The sequence below is a fragment of the Pelodiscus sinensis genome, chromosome 22 (assembly GCF_049634645.1).
Source record: "Pelodiscus sinensis isolate JC-2024 chromosome 22, ASM4963464v1, whole genome shotgun sequence".
Classification (NCBI taxonomy): Eukaryota; Metazoa; Chordata; order Testudines; family Trionychidae; genus Pelodiscus; species Pelodiscus sinensis.
This window is the reverse complement of record NC_134732.1, coordinates 6,900,188-6,915,387: the sequence shown is the minus strand read 5'-3', so window position 1 is coordinate 6,915,387 and position 15,200 is coordinate 6,900,188. Positions and strand designations below refer to the sequence as shown.

The 15,200-nt window shown below is 48.0% G+C and overlaps 1 protein-coding gene across 5 annotated transcripts in view; it reads left to right on the top strand.

Moving 5' to 3' along the window:
* Window positions 1-15,200, top strand: part of ASTN2 (astrotactin 2) — a 730,659-nt gene that overhangs the window by 110,419 nt on the left and 605,040 nt on the right. For 4 of the 5 annotated variants that reach the window (XM_075905850.1, XM_075905849.1, XM_075905851.1 and 1 more), the window contains exon 2: window positions 6,434-6,621. In XM_075905850.1, the coding sequence (XP_075761965.1) occupies window positions 6,434-6,621 (188 nt within the window). Of the gene's footprint in view, window positions 1-4,634; window positions 4,652-6,433; window positions 6,622-15,200 lie in introns of those variants that run through there. The other variant, XM_075905852.1, reaches the window with a different exon arrangement.

Here is a 15,200-nt window from a genome sequence, read left to right as displayed (position 1 = left end):
AAGAAAAGCAAATATGGTAGGCAACCAGCTTGGCTTAGCAGCGAAATCCCTGGCAATCTTAAACACAGAAAGGAAGTTGATAAGAAGTGGAAACTTGGACAGATGACCCCGGAAGAGGATAAATATATTGCTCGAGCATGCAGGGTAGTGTAATCAGGAAGGCCAAAGTGCAATTGGAATTGCAGCTAGCAAGGGATGTGAAGGGTAACAAGAAAGGTTTCTACAGGCTTGTTAGCAATAAAAGGGTGGTCAAGGAAGGTGTGGGACACTTACTGAAGGAGGGAGGTAATGTAGTGACAGATGATGTGGGAAAAGCTGAAGTACTCAATGGTTTTTTTTGCCTCTGTCTTCACAGACAAGGTCACCTCCCAGACTACTGCACTGGGCAGCACAGAATGGGAAGGAGGTGGGCAGCCCTTGGTGGAGAAAGCACAGGTTAAGAACTATTTAGAAAAGTTGAACATACACAGATCCATGGGGCCAGATTTAATACACCCGAGGGTGCTGAGGGAGTTGGCTGATGTGATTGTGGAGCCATTATCTTTGAAAACTCATGGCGATCAGGGGAGGTTCCAGACGACTGGAAAAAGGCAAGTGTAGTGCCCATCTTTTAAAAAGGGAAGAAGGACAATCCGGGGAACTACAGACCAGTCGGCCTCATCAAGTCCCTAGAAAAATCATGGAGGGGATTCTCAAGGAATCCATTTTGAAGCATTTGGAAGAGAGGAAAGTGATCAGGAATAGTCAACATGGATTCACCGAGGGCAAGTCATGCCTGACCAATCTGATTGTTTTCTATGATGACGTAATTGACTCTGTGGACATGGGGAAGTCAGTGGATGTGACATATCTTGACGTTGGCAAAGCTTTTGATATGGTCTCCCACAGTATTCTTGCCAGCAAGTTAAGGAAGCATGGATTGGATAAATGGACTGTAAGGCGGATAGAAAGCTGGCTAGATTGGGCTCAATAGGCAGTGATCAACGGCGCAATATCTGGTTGGCGGTTGGTGTCAAGTGAAGTGCCCTAAGGGTCAGTTCTGAGGCCGGTTTTGTTCATTGTCTTATATTAATGACCTGGACGAAGGGATGGATTGTACCCTCAGCCGTTTCACAGATGACACTAAGTGGAAAAAGTAGATATGCTGGAGAGTAGGGATAGGATCCAGAGTGACCTAGAGAAACTGGAGGATTGGGCCAAAAGAAATCTGATGAGGTTCAGCAAGGACAAGTGCAGAGTCATGCACTTAGGACAGAAGAGTCTCAAGCATTGTTACAGGCTGGGCTTACTTACTTTACAGAAGAGAAGAGTGAGGTGGGATTTGATAGCAGTTTTCAACTACCTGAAGAGGATGGAGAGAGAGGATGTTCTCAGTGGTGATAGATGGCAGAATGAGGAGCAATGGTCTCAAGTTGCAGTGGGGGAGGTCTAGGTTGGATATTAGGAAAAACTATTTCTCTAGGACGGTGGTGAAGTACTGGGATGGGTTCCCTAGGGCGGTGATGGAATCTCCATCCCTACAGGTTTTTAAGTCCTGGGATGGTTTGGCTGGGATTGGTCCTTCTTTTAGCAAGGAGTTGGACTCAATGACTTCTGGGGTCTCTTCTGACCCTAAGATTCTAAAATATTTGGTCATCTCCGTGGGCTGAGTGAAATTGGTGGTAGGAGGGTGCCAGTAAAGGTGTTAACGTGTTTAGCTGGTTGAATGAGAGCACTTAACCGGTTAACTTGTGAGATCCCACCGCTGCGAGAGGTTGGAAACTAGTAAGCCTACTGGTAAGCCTTTGTTAACATCCCTAGGTCTGGGTCAGGGGAGGGTATTGATTGGAAGTAGAGGGCAGGATCTCTGTGTGCTGGAAATTCCCTGTAGACTTTTTCCTTAGGGATTTCATCCTTTGCATAAACATGCCAAGTAGAGTCCAGCAACCATGGAAAAACCCGGGGGAGGGGAGTCAGAAGAGAAGCACGAGGAAGGTTGGGTTATTATGGTGGAGATGCTGCTGAGATGAGCTGCCATGAGTAAACTGGCTGAGTTTAATAATGACCTTCAAGAATTAAATAAAATACAATAAGCATGGCAGATTAGAAAGAACAAGCCAATTAAATACCAAACATGCTTTGTAAAGCTCCATGACAGAGAAGGCCAGGCTGCAACCTCTAGAATAACTGATGAATGTTAAATCGTTGCACAAGGGCTGGGGGTGTGGGGGGATGGGTTTAGGCTATTGAATATTTCAAGACTTGCAGCCTACTTTGGAAACAGGAGAAAGGTGAAAAGACTCTGGTTGCTTTTCTTTGCTTTCAGTGAAACAAAGGGGGTGGGAGCGGGAGGGGGTTGAGCCGGCCCGGAGCCGGAAGGCACGCAGTAACAATTCTCCAGCTTTAATATCTGCTGTTTCATTTTATATTCATCATGTCAGCATAATCTGCTTTTATGGGAATAGTCTTGGTTCCCGACCAAATGCATTTAGGCCCTTTTGCTTTTAAGTTTGATAGTAATGTGACTTGAAGACTTCAATGAAATGTTTATATGTAAGGATAGTAGAAACAGCAAAGGGAAAATGGAATTACAGAGTCAAAGGGACCTTATGTCTCCGTCTCTCCCCTGCTCTCCTTGGCTCCCTTTAACCTTTTCCATGAATAGGGGACCTAGTAGCTGGCTCCAGTTCAGTTCTTTGACTCTGCTATTGGAGATGGTTTTCCTGTCCCCAAGGGTGGGATGCTACTGCTCCGTCTCTCTTGCTAACTACACGTACCAGCCATTGGGGGCACAGAAAGGCTGTGCCGCTCTGCACAGAGCTTAAGGTTAGATGAGACCTTTAGACCCCTAAGTGGACTTCCTGGAGTGATGGACACCATCTTATCATGCCTATTGCTATTAATAAAACAGATCCCTGCATGTTGTTAACATACCTGTGCTTGATATGATGGGGTGGGACTCACTTCCGGCCCCAAGGAGCTTACAGCACAAGGTAGCAGGGGTGTGAAGACCGGTCACAGGGCAAGAGTTTGGCTGTGTGTGTTTGCGGGGGGGAAGGGGAATGAAGGCTCTCTGGAAACAGATTGTGAAGCAAATGCTGCAAGGAGAAGAGGGGGTGCTGGGTGATGAAATAGTCTTTCTGGTTCCGGCCCAGGAGGGAGCTTCCTGGGCCATGGTGCATTGGGAGACGGAGGCAAAGGACCTGCGGAGTTAGGGGCAATGAGGCAGGCATGTCAGCGGGGGAGGAGCTATAGGCTCAGGCTCTAGAGGAAGATGCTGAAGAAGGGGCTGAGGCGAGAGGAAGTAGCATAGCTACTGGCATACCTATTTTTTTCAAAGGTGTGACAAATCTGCACCCTGGAGAGATGAAGTTAAGCTGATCTAAGTGCTAGGCTGATGGAAGAATTCTACTGTTGCTTTAGCTACCACCTCTCAGAGAAGAGCACGAGCTACAGCGATGGGAGAGCCCGTCCTTTCACTGCAGCGAGTGTCTACGCTTGCTGTGCTACAGTGACTCTGGTTCAGCTGTGCCGTTGTAGTGGCTGAAGTGTAGAGATAGCCTGGGAATAAAAATGTTTGGCTACAACCTCCTCTTGGGAAGTTGGCTTGAAAGACCTGTTGTGCTGCAGGAGGCATATACTGCTCCTGGAAGGGGCCCTTCCCCCTCTTTGCTGCAGTGTCTCTGAGGATGTGTCTAGACTACAGGGTTTTGTCGAAAAAAGTGGACTTTTGTCAACAAATCTATACCTGCGTCTACACCGCCGCTGAGTTCTGTCGACATAACATCGACAGAACTCAGCCGTTTTGTCGACAGCGGTAAATCTCATTCTACGAGGAATAACACCTTTTGTTGACAGAGTTCTGTTGACAGAAGGCGTTATTGCATCTATCCTTTGCACCTACACTCTCTTGTCAACAAAGTGGCTTGCTTTGTTGACAGAACTGGATGTAGTCTAGACGCTTTTTGTCGACTAAAGCCTGTAGTCTAGACATACCCTGAGTGGCCACAGACTGGCTCAGTGCTGATGGAAGTCCTGTCTTTCAAAGGGTGTTTAAATGCTTCCCTCTCTCCTTGTGCTCATTAAAAGGGCTTTGCATGCGCTCCCCAAACCGGAGTTGGGTTGTGACCGGAACTAGCCCTCCTGCTCGTGTGAGATCATCACGTTCTGCCTCTCCCAGGCTTTTTCTTGCCCATGCCTCAGTGTCCTAGAGGATGCAGAACACAGTTAAACAGCTGCTAGGTTCCTCCCAGAGGGAGCTGTGTTTGGCTCATGGGAGAAGCAAACCCTGTTTGGGGCTCTCTCCAGATGAGAGGTGCTGGACAAATGTGGGATTTTAATTTTATGACACCCCTTTTAAGCTTTACCTAACCCCAGTGTGTCTTTCAACATAAGCTCTGAGGTCGAGCTTTCATTTGCAGGTTGCCAAATGTAAGGGCCACCTTTGCTGCGTTCTGCCCTTGGAAACGGCTGCACTTATTCAGTAGGAGGGGTCAGGGTTATTTGCAGAAAAGCCTGTTTGTTGGCTGAGGCGTGAGAATGAATTCATGCATCTATGAGGGGCTGGCCTGTTCTGCTCCGTACTCCAGGCGTGGGCAGGAGTTGGTTCTCAATAGAGCGGGCGAACAGCTGCTGCTGTGCTTGCGCAGCCGAGGCGGAGATAAGGAGCATTGTGAGTAACTAGCTGCCCTCTACTTAGATTCGGGTGGCGGTGCCATTGTGTCAGATATGTCGATAGAATAATTAGTGAGGCACTGAGCAAGGGAGCATGTGATATTGGCCTAACCTTGTCAGTGCAGGTTGCAGCTGGGGGTCCAGCCTGCTGGGGGACTGTAGAAGCTTGATATGCAGGTAAACCCAGCCCCATGCAATGGTTCTGGATTTCTTGAGGTTTTCTCTGGGAGCCCAGATTTGTTTTTAGGGTTGAAAACAGTGACAGTAGGAGCAGGCGTATCTAGCGCACTTCTGTTTTCCGGTGCAAAACACTTAGGGTATGTCTACACTACCCCCCTAGTTCAAACTAGGGGGGTAGTGTAGACATACCCTTGTTGCTTTCAGAGCTGGAAAAAGCCATTTGCCCTGGGAGAGCAGGGGGCTTTCTTTGCTGAGTGGAGGGGCCTGGGTGGAACCATGGGCTTCTCTAGAAGAGCGTCAAAGGCGAGATGATTGGTAGCTACCAGCAGAGGGGGTGTTTTCCTGAGTCTGCAAATGGGCAGCTGCCAATCAATCCCTTGTCTGGACAGCAGTGGTGGAACACTGACCATGTGTGTCTCTTCCAGAACCTTATTGACAGCTGGGAGGCCACCAAGGATCTTGTTTCGTTTGGGGCTGCCGCTGTCCGGCAAAGCTGTGAGCAGCCGCTGAGGCACAGGGACAAGCTGCTGGCCCTGAGCGGTGCCAGAGACTCCCTGTCTTTGGGATCGGCTTTGAGCTACAAGGTGTCTGAATTTTCCAAGCCCCTGGTTGTTCGTGGTGCCAGAAGTGTGTTAGGTGCTTTTGAAAAGGCTAATTTGCAGTTCCAGTGCCCCGCTGTTCACCCCGTGAATTTGAGGAGAAGGGGGGCATGAGCGCAGGAGTTTCTGTCAGCAGAGGAAGCTAACACCCTGCTCTTCCACCCAGCAGCTTGCTTCCCCATTGGCATAGCCTCCTGCTGGCGTCTCCTTGTGCTTCGTCACCATGGAGAGGAAGTGGCTGGGACTGTTTTTCTGTGCCAAACAACTTCAGTGCCAGTGAGCTAGTCCTGCAGAGTGGTGTGTTTCTTAGAACGGCCCGTGATCCCTGTTCTCTGGCGCCTTCCTCCACTTTGAACGGACGACAAAAGCTCTGCTGGGATAATGCCTCAGATCCTTAGGAGCTGCTTGTTGTCCTGGATGTTCTGCCCAGGTGAAGGGCTGTCAAGGGACTTTGTCTTTCCAGGATGAGGTTTTCTGCCTTTTATTGCATAAGAAACATGAAGTCCTATTTCACACGTGTGTGTGTGCGAGCGTGCGCGCACACACGCGCACACTCACCGTTCTTCTGCCTCCTAGCTTGCTAAAAAGAAAGACCAAGTTTACTAACAGCCCAGTCACGGGTGTTTGAAAGCACATTACAATAAATACCTTGTGTTTGCACATCACATCCAAAGATCTCAAAGCACTTTATACCTAGTAATTAATTAGGCCTCACAACTACCCCAGCCTCTGCAGTAAGGGCCATACCAGAGCTCTGTATGTGGAAGGAAGGAGAAGAAGAGATGGAGTGACAGGCCCAATGTCACCCAGCAAGTCGGGTGCAGTTTTGGGGGTAGAACCCAGCTGCCCTGGCTCCTACTCCCTTGTTGAGCCCACCAGAGGAAAACCTGTTCCTCTCACTCTGAGGCAGTCTGCCTGCGGGGCAGGGGTGGGGCCGGGCGTTTGAGTGCAGCTCTGCTGTGAGTGCAGAAACTGAACCCCGCTTGTTTTTGTGGCTGCAGAGATGTCTGGGACGGTGGCTGACATTTCCTTGGTGCACTGGAAGCAGCAATGGCTGGAGAACGGCACCCTCTATTTCCACGTCTCCATGAGCAGTGCTGAGCAGCTGTCCCGGGCCACCCCGCCCAGCCTTCAAGAGCCGTCCGAGATAGTGGAGGAGCAGATGCACATTCTTCATATCTCTGTCATGGTGAGTGAATCCTCCTTCCCTTCCCTGCCCAGCGCCGGCTGGTGGCTCACAGGGTGACAGGCTGGTTTGTCTCAGTCCAGCATCCAGTGGGCAAAGCTCTCGGTCCTCAAATATCGGTTAATTGAATAGTGAGAAACCTCATGAATTCCTGTTGGTTACTTGACTATTCTGTAGTCCCGGGGGGTGGGGCCGGCAGCCAGTGCACTCTGGCTTCACTCCCGAGGCGCCCCCTACCACTCCGCGCTGCTGCTTCTGTATGCGAGGCAGCAGAGCAGGGTGCCAGGTGGAAACTGGTCCATGAGGGGAGCCAGTTTAAAAACTAGCTCCCCTTGCGGACCAGCTCCCTGTCGCCCAGGGCTGGGTGGCTGCAGTCCCTGTCTAGGGGTGTTCTGAGCTCCTGGGCCCAGCGCAAGTTGGAAATGTGCCGGGCTGACTGCCCACCCACCCAGCTCCTAATACACTTTAAATGCAGAGCTGCAGCAGGGGTAGGTCCCGGACCCGTCACAAGCCAGTACTGAGCTGAGCTGCTGGCCAGCCTGCTAAAAAATTTCCTGGCAAGCTGTGGGGGGAAATGCGTGTAGTCTGTAGCATTAACCTATAAGCTTTTGCTTATCAGTTAACCGGATAATCGACTACACTATTACATCCCTGCTAACCACCACAGATGCCTCTGGTTCCTGGGCCTTGGCAGAGCCAGGCAAATGGGCCTGGAAAATGAGCTCTGCTTGTTTCTAAAGGGAATTCTCTCTGGGGGAGATGCCTGGGATGCATCCCTTGTCGTTGCCTCTACAGCACAGGTGCTGGCAGTAGGAAACTGCTCACCAGTGTAAATTTCAGACATGAGACAAGTCGGTGGGGGCAATTAATATCTTGATGCCTTTTTTAGTAAGCTGATGTTTACCCATCACATGGGTGCCCGCTGTGGACGGCGCCTATGTTGTTTTGTCATTGAAAACAAATCTGATCCTTGCAGTGCACAACAAAAGCGGTTTCCATCTTCCCAGGAGTTTGTATCTTTCTGTCTTAGGCACTGAGGGTATGTCTACACTACCACCCTAGTTCGAACTAGGGTGGTAATGTAGGCAGCTGGAGTTGCAAATGAAGCCTGGGATTTGAATTTCCCGGGCTTCATTTGCATCTCGTCGGGCGCCGCCATTTTTAAATGTCCGCTAGTGCGGACTCCGTGCCTAGTCCGAACTACCTAGTCGGTGCCGCGTGTAGCCGCGTGGCACGGAGTCCGCACTAGCGGACATTTAAAAATGGCGGCGCCCGACGAGATGCAAATGAAGCCCGGGAAATTCAAATCCCAGGCTTCATTTGCAACTCCAGTTGCCTACATTACCAACCTAGTTCGAACTAGGGTGGTAGTGTAGACATACCCTGAGTCTCTTTGCCACAGGATGAGTGTCTCTTCCCTTACAGCGCCCTGTGTGACCAGGAATTGCTCTTCTCCCCATTTTACAGGTGAGGGTAAGAGGCACAGAGGGACTCAATGATATACTTGCCTAAGGAAAATCTGCTGCAGAGCTGGGAATTGAACCTGAGTTTCCCAAGTGTGAAGCTAAAGTGCTAATCACTGACACATCCTGCCTCCCCTATCTGCTGTGGCTATGTTTGTGTTTGTGTTAGTGTTTGTGTTACTCCTTCATTGCTGAGTGGCCTTGCTGGGTTGAAATCATAGGCTACCTAGAAAGTGCCCTCCGACTGCATTGCACAGTGGAGAATACATGGAAACGGGCCGGAGAACGGCACCCTCTATTCCCACATCTCCATGAGCAGTGCTGAGCAGAAGCTGTCTCCCAGACATGCCTGTTAAAGTATTGGTTTGTCTTCAGATTCATGCATTGGTTCAGAACTCATGCTTGCTTGATTTTTCTGGGCTACTTGGTTTCTTGGTTTTCACTTGAGCAGGGACTTGCTCTGCTTTCTTAAAACATCAGAGCTGTATAAGCAAGTTAACCCAGTGCATAACTGAAATAGTTGTGGATTTAGATGGGACATCAAGTGTATGTAACTATATAAAGATATATCACACTGAGACTTCCATAGGAAGAGAGAGTGCTTTGTCTGGGACTGTATAGAAGGGGCATTATGAAGTATACATAATAGGGATGTCATAGTGTAGACGACTAAATGATTAACTAATAAGCCTGGGTTAATCTTGTCGACTACACACATTTCCCCCTTCCCTTGCTGCTGCCTCTATATCAGAGGCAGCAAGGGGGGAGGGAGTAGGAGCCAGTGCCCAAAAGGAGCTAGCTTAAAAGCTGTCTCCTCTTGAGCACCGGATCTGCCTCCTCCCACCGCCCCATCCCAGCACTGCTGTCTCTGACAGAGAGGCAGCAGCATGGAGGGTGAGGGGGTAGGCTGGAGCCAATATGTGCGGGGAGCCGGCATTTAAGCCAGTTCCCCACATGTATAGGGTCCCACAGACCCACCAGTCCCCTGCTTGCTGCCTTCTACAGAGGCAGTGCAGGGGGGGGGGAACCAAGCAGGAGCCAGTGCTGCCTCAGAGGAAGGCTTCTGTGAAGTGGCCTCTGCCCATGGCACGCCCAGGATCACTGTAGACAGAGGCTGTTCCATGGCAGCAGCCCTTGCCCATGAGGGGTACAAGCTCCCCATGGACAGAGACTGCTCCCTGTCCAACAGAACAGCCTCTGGGCCTGCCGCAGACAGAGGCTGCTCTGTGGGATGCAGAGCAGCCTCTGTCTGCAGGGAGCTCGGCCCATCATGGACAGAGGCTGCTGCCACCTTGTGCTGCTGCCTCTCTATCAACTCCTGGGAGTGCGGCAGGGAGTGCACGGGCTGCCAGCCCCGCCCCCGGGGACTATCGACTAGTCATGTAATGGATAAGAATTCATTCGGTTACACGACTATTCAATTACACGATAGCTAACGTCCCTAGTACATAAGTGAAACGTAATATGACTAGGATAGAGAAAGTAAATTGATGCTTTTATTCATAAGCAAGGGGCCAGTCAATGGAACTGAAAGACAAACATAAAAACGTTAAAAGGAAATCTTGTTCTTTCATAATGCGTAATTAACCTGTGAACCTCATTGCCACAGTACATCATTGAGGCCAAGAGCTTAGTTGGATTCAGAGAAGGATTAGACATTTAGGTGGATAATGAGAACATCCATAGTTAATGTTAGATGGGTTCAGTTTTTTAAAAGCAATATAAACTCTCATGTTTCAGGGCATAAGCCAGCTACTAAGTGGTCGGGGTTAAGAAGACACTTCTCCTATGGGCAAATCATGCCTTAATTGCACTTTCCTGTGCTAAGCAGAGTGGGAGGGAGAATGGGGAACAGGGCAGGGCTGAGCTGGTTTGGGGACTCATATGCATGTTTGCATGTGGAATAGCCTGTTGTAGGAGTCTAGCAGAACTGAGTGAAACCCCAGTGCTGGGTTTCATTACAGACTTGAAACTTTGCCCAGTTTGGCTGAAAGATTCATTAAGTTTTCAAGTGAACCTGGGCCAGGTTTTGCGCAAACGGGAGCAGATATATTATTTTTGCCTCAAAATCATGTGAAATGATTTGTTTTCAAAAGAGATTTTTTAGGTGTGTATGTGTATGTGTCTAGACTACAGGTTTTTTTTTAAAAAAGTGGCCTTTTTTCGAAAAAAACTTCCCCTGCGTCTAGACTGCTGCCGTGTTCTTTCGAAAGTAAATCGAAAGAACGCAGCAGTTTTTTGACTGTGGAAAACCTTGTTTTATGAGGAAGAATGCCTTTTTTCGAAAGTGCTCTTTAGAAAAAAGGCACTATGTAATGCAAACTGCTTTTTTGAATGAGAGCATCCAGACTGCCTTTGCGCTCTCTTTTGAAAAGCAGCTTGCTTTTTCGAAAGTACTGGTTGTAGTCTAGATGCTCTTTTTTCAGAAGAGGCTTGCAGTCTAGATGTAGCATGTGTGTGTGTGTGTGTGTGTGTGTGTGTGTGTGTGTGTGTGTGTGTGTGTGTGTGTGCGCGCGCGCGCACGCGCGCTTTGCTCAAATAGCCAGAGAGCTGATCTACACTCAGAAATTAAATTGAACCAACTACATTGCTCATGGGTTTGAAAAATCCACACCCCAAGAGGTTGACTTAGTTATGTCAAAATCCTGTTTTTACAGCATCAGGTCGACGGAAGAATTCTTCTGCTGACCTAGCTCTCAGGGCAGTGAATTCAGCACAGCAATGGGAGAGCCCCCTTTGCTGTAATAAATTCCTGCGCTGTAGTGTTTTAAGTATAGACACAGGCTTATCTAATCCCTCCTTTATCCTGGACCCAACCTGAATCTGCATCCTCCAGCTGCCTGACATATGGGCTGTACCTCTTCTGCTATGCCAATAGGAGCCACTACCTACCCCGTACTCTCCCTGCTTGGCCATTTGCCACCTGCTGTACCAGACCGCAATTGCTAACGTCCTCATAGATAGTAGACTTCTGTCACCTATTCCATCTTGCTCTTCCAGGTGAGACTGTAGCATTTTCTTACCCTCACTAGCTTTGCTAAACATTCTCCTCTCCTATTCCACTTCATGCCAAATGACCCGTCTCCCTTACCTACCCTCTCTGTAGGAAAGACACAACCTGACCTCTAGGCAGAAGTGGTTGTGAGGCACCCCTGACCCTCAATTCTTGTAAGAGCTGAATTGTTACCATGACCCTTCAAGGGGTCCTATTCACCGGCAGAGCAGAGCAGGGCAGGGCAGGGCAGGGCAGGTCTCACCTGTTTCACATAGGGGACAGAAGGGAATTGGCATGGTGCATGTTTCTCTTTCCATCTGATTTATGGAGCTTTGCTGTTTACCATTGCTTGTGTCTGCATTCTGCCTCCAATTTGCAGCATGGCAGGGGACAGAGACAGAAGTAAGGCTGCCTGTGGAATATCCGGGTCTTCTGATGTTGGTGGGATCGAGCGACAGCACTCGCGCTGCTTGGTTGGCTGAGCGCACATTTCCAACCTGAAGGCCACCTTAACGAAACATTTTTCTTTTGGATTTGCCACTCGTGCACTGCATGGCTTTCCGATTCTCTGCTCATAAAACTGGCGGGTAGAGTACCCTAAGATGGCGCTATGGACACAGGCCCTGAAGGCTGAGCTGAGAGGCTGAAGACTGAGACATATGTCCCATGTTCGCAGCACTTGTGGTAAACAAGCTAAAATCGGGGTTTGACATTGGAGGGCAAACTTTAGGATGGAACTGAGAAACTAGGGGGAACTCGTGCCATGTGGTGGTACAAGTCTGAGCTGGGGGTTAAGACAGCGTAATGCAAATGAGCTGCAGGACTTATCCAATCACACCTTCAATTAATAGTACTTGGCCTCTGCCAATGTAATAGCTGAGCACTCTGTAGTCTTCCGTGTGTTGAACCTGATCACATCCCTGTGTGGTAGGGCAGATATGTTGTCCCCATGTGCACGTGGGAAACCGAGGCACTGAGACTGTGATAGGGAACAGCCAGCATGGATTTGTAAAGAACAAATCATGTCAAACCAATCTGATAGCTTTCTTTGATATTATTCAGTTGATTTTTTTTCTTATCCTTGACTTAGTTTTCTGGTGGTTTTGGTGTTGCATTGTAGTCAAAGTGAAGAACTTTTATCTTTTGGATTCAGCTAATTGTGTTTACAATGAACTACTTCCCAGGAGAAGGAGAGCAGGCAGCAAGAGGGAAGAACCAGAGCTCTGCTCCCAGGACTAGCTGTAATGGGAGTTAGAGTTAGGAATGGATAAACATGAGGGATTTCCTGTAAGGTTACGAAGGGGGATACATTTGATGGGTACAAGGTCTGTATTTCTGTTCCTTGGGGTAATCATCCCATTGTGTAAAAGTCAGGCATACAGTACAGCAATTACTCAAATCCAACTTCTGCTGTTCATGTTCCCCAGCTCAAGGGCATCTTTAATAGCAAAATAATACTTGTTTTTTTCCCCCTCACTGTTTTTCCTAATCTCTCCCCAATGAGACATAACATTAATTACCACAGTTAGAGGGAATTCAGTCTCCATTACTGTCTGCCACCCCTTTCGTCTTGGCTTGAGCATCCAAAATTCATCTCCTGAATGAAAAGAGGGTGGAAAATATGCAAATGCAGGACTTTTTTTTTTTGCGCAGTTTCAAGTGGAAAGGAATCAATATTTTTGTCATTACGCCTGTTGTGTTTTTTCCATAATCTTAGCTGTCATTTGGGTTTAATTGTGTTGTTTCCTCTTGTGTGGAAGTAAATCTTATCTGTTTTGGATTAAAATTCAATGAAGGTCACAGCGGCTTGAAAACTTACCAGGCTGCAGCAATTAATGTTCATTTGGCTTTGATAAATTGGAATGTTCCCCACAATAAGACTGGAGTGGATTTCACAAGCAATAATTCTTCCATTAACTCAATGATTCCCTGCATGATGGAGCATCTCGTCACTGCTCTGTTTGTCATCTGTCACTTCAAGGATCTGGGCATATGCCTGATATGATTTATCATGATTATTGGGGCTGCTTGTGTCAAAACATTTAAAACCACTAATTATTCTTGCTCTGTAAATTGCTGAATTAAACAAAACATGCGATTCATTTTTTTCCCCTCCAGCTTGTTCCCCTGTTTAATTATCGTTCTGGGCCATTATAAATCCAAGCTGAGAGCTGCTTTTAGCAGCATCTGGCTCAGCGATGGGTCTTACTTAGGGGACTCAAGAGGGAGCGCTGCAGGGGCTTGTGGAAGGAACGTGCTTAATCTCTTGAATGTGGTTCTTTTGGGTCTTGGTGTTTCTGCCAAGCATACTGTCTATAGCGGGTTGTGTGGCCTCTGCCAATGTAATAGCTGAGCACTCTGTAGTCTTCCATGTGTTGAACCTGATCACATCCCTGTGTGGTAGGGCAGATATGTTGTCCCCATGTGCACGTGGGAAACTGAGGCACTGAGACTGTGATAGGGAACAGCCAGCATGGATTTGTAAAGAACAAACCAATCTGATAGCTTTCTTTGATAGGATAACGAGTCTTGTGGATAAGGGAGAAGTGGTGGATGTGGTATACCTAGACTTTAGTAAAGCATTTGGTACGGTCTCGCATGATATTCTTATCAATAAACTAGGCAAATACAACTTAGATGGGGCTGCTATAAGGTGGGTGCATACCTGGCTGGATAACTGTACTCAGAGAGTAGTTATTAATGGTTATCAATCCTTCTGGAAAGGTATAACAAGCGAGGTCTGTTTTGGCACCGGTTCTGTTCAATATCTTCATCAATGATTTAGATATTGGCATAGAAAGTACGCTTATTAAGTTTGCGGGTGATACCAAGCTGGGAGGGGTTGCGACTGCTTTGGAGGATAGGGTCATAATTCAAAATGATCTGGACAAATTGGAGAAATGGACTGAGATAAACAGGATGAAGTTTAATAAAGACAAATGCAAAGTGCTCCACTTAGGAAGGAACAATCAGTTTCACACATACAGAATGGGAAGCGACTGTCTAGGAAGGAGTACGGCAGAAAGGGATCTAGGGGTTATAGTGACTCAAGCTAAATATGAGTCAACAGTGTGATGCTATTGCAAAAAAAGCAAACATGATTTTGGGATGCACTAACAGGTGTGTTGTGAGCAAGACACAAGAAGTCATTCTTCTGCTCTACTCTGTGCTGGTTAGGCCTCAGTTGGAGTATTGTGTCCAGTTCTGGGCACCGCATTTTAAGAAAGATGTGGAGAAATTGGAGAGGGTTCAGAGAAGTGAGAGAAGAAGGATTAAAAGTCAATGAAGGAAGGCCGAAAGAATTGGGTTTGTTTAGTTTAGAAAAGAGAAGATTGAGGAGGGATATGAGAGCAGTTTTCAGGTATCTAAAAGGGTGTCATAAGGAGGAGGGAGAAAACTTGTTCATCTTGGTCTCTGAGGATAGAACAAGAAGCAATGGGCTTGAACTGCAGCAAGGGAGGTTTAGGTTGGACATTAGGAAAAAGTTTCTAACTGTCAGGGTAGTCAAACACTGGAATAAATTGCCCAGGGAGGTTGTGGAATCTCCATCTCTGGAGATATTTAAGAGTAGGTTAGATAAATGTCTATCAGGGATGGTCTAGACAGTATTTGGTCCCTGGACTCGATGACCTCTCGAGGTCCCTTCCAGTCCTGGTATTCTATGATTCTCTGAAGGTCAGGCAGGAAGTCTGTGGCAGAGCAGGGATCAAGGTCTCCCACAATGACCCAAGCACCGAGTAGAGCATAATTTTTCATATGCAAACGGCCCTGTAAACAGAGCCCATTGCCAAAGCCAGCATTGGTGGCTACAGCCCATACACCAGATGGATGCAGAATGTTGATGACTTGAAGCTGAAGACACTGGCACTTCCCAGAAGGAGCTGGCTTCCTCGTTGCCTCCTGGCAAGCTGGTGAAGAATGTTTGAAAGGAAAGCCGGACAGGCTAGTTCTCTCCCTCTGCTGCAGTGAGGCCCTGGGTGTAGCTGAGAAATGGATCTGAAGGTAACGAGTTCCTCTTTGAGCGAAAGGAGGCAGGGCAAGAATCTTTCCACTGGTGGGAGAGAACGAGCCCGGCTCAAAGTCACCTGAGCACCTGAGCACAAAGTTCAAAGGGTCCCCGGGGA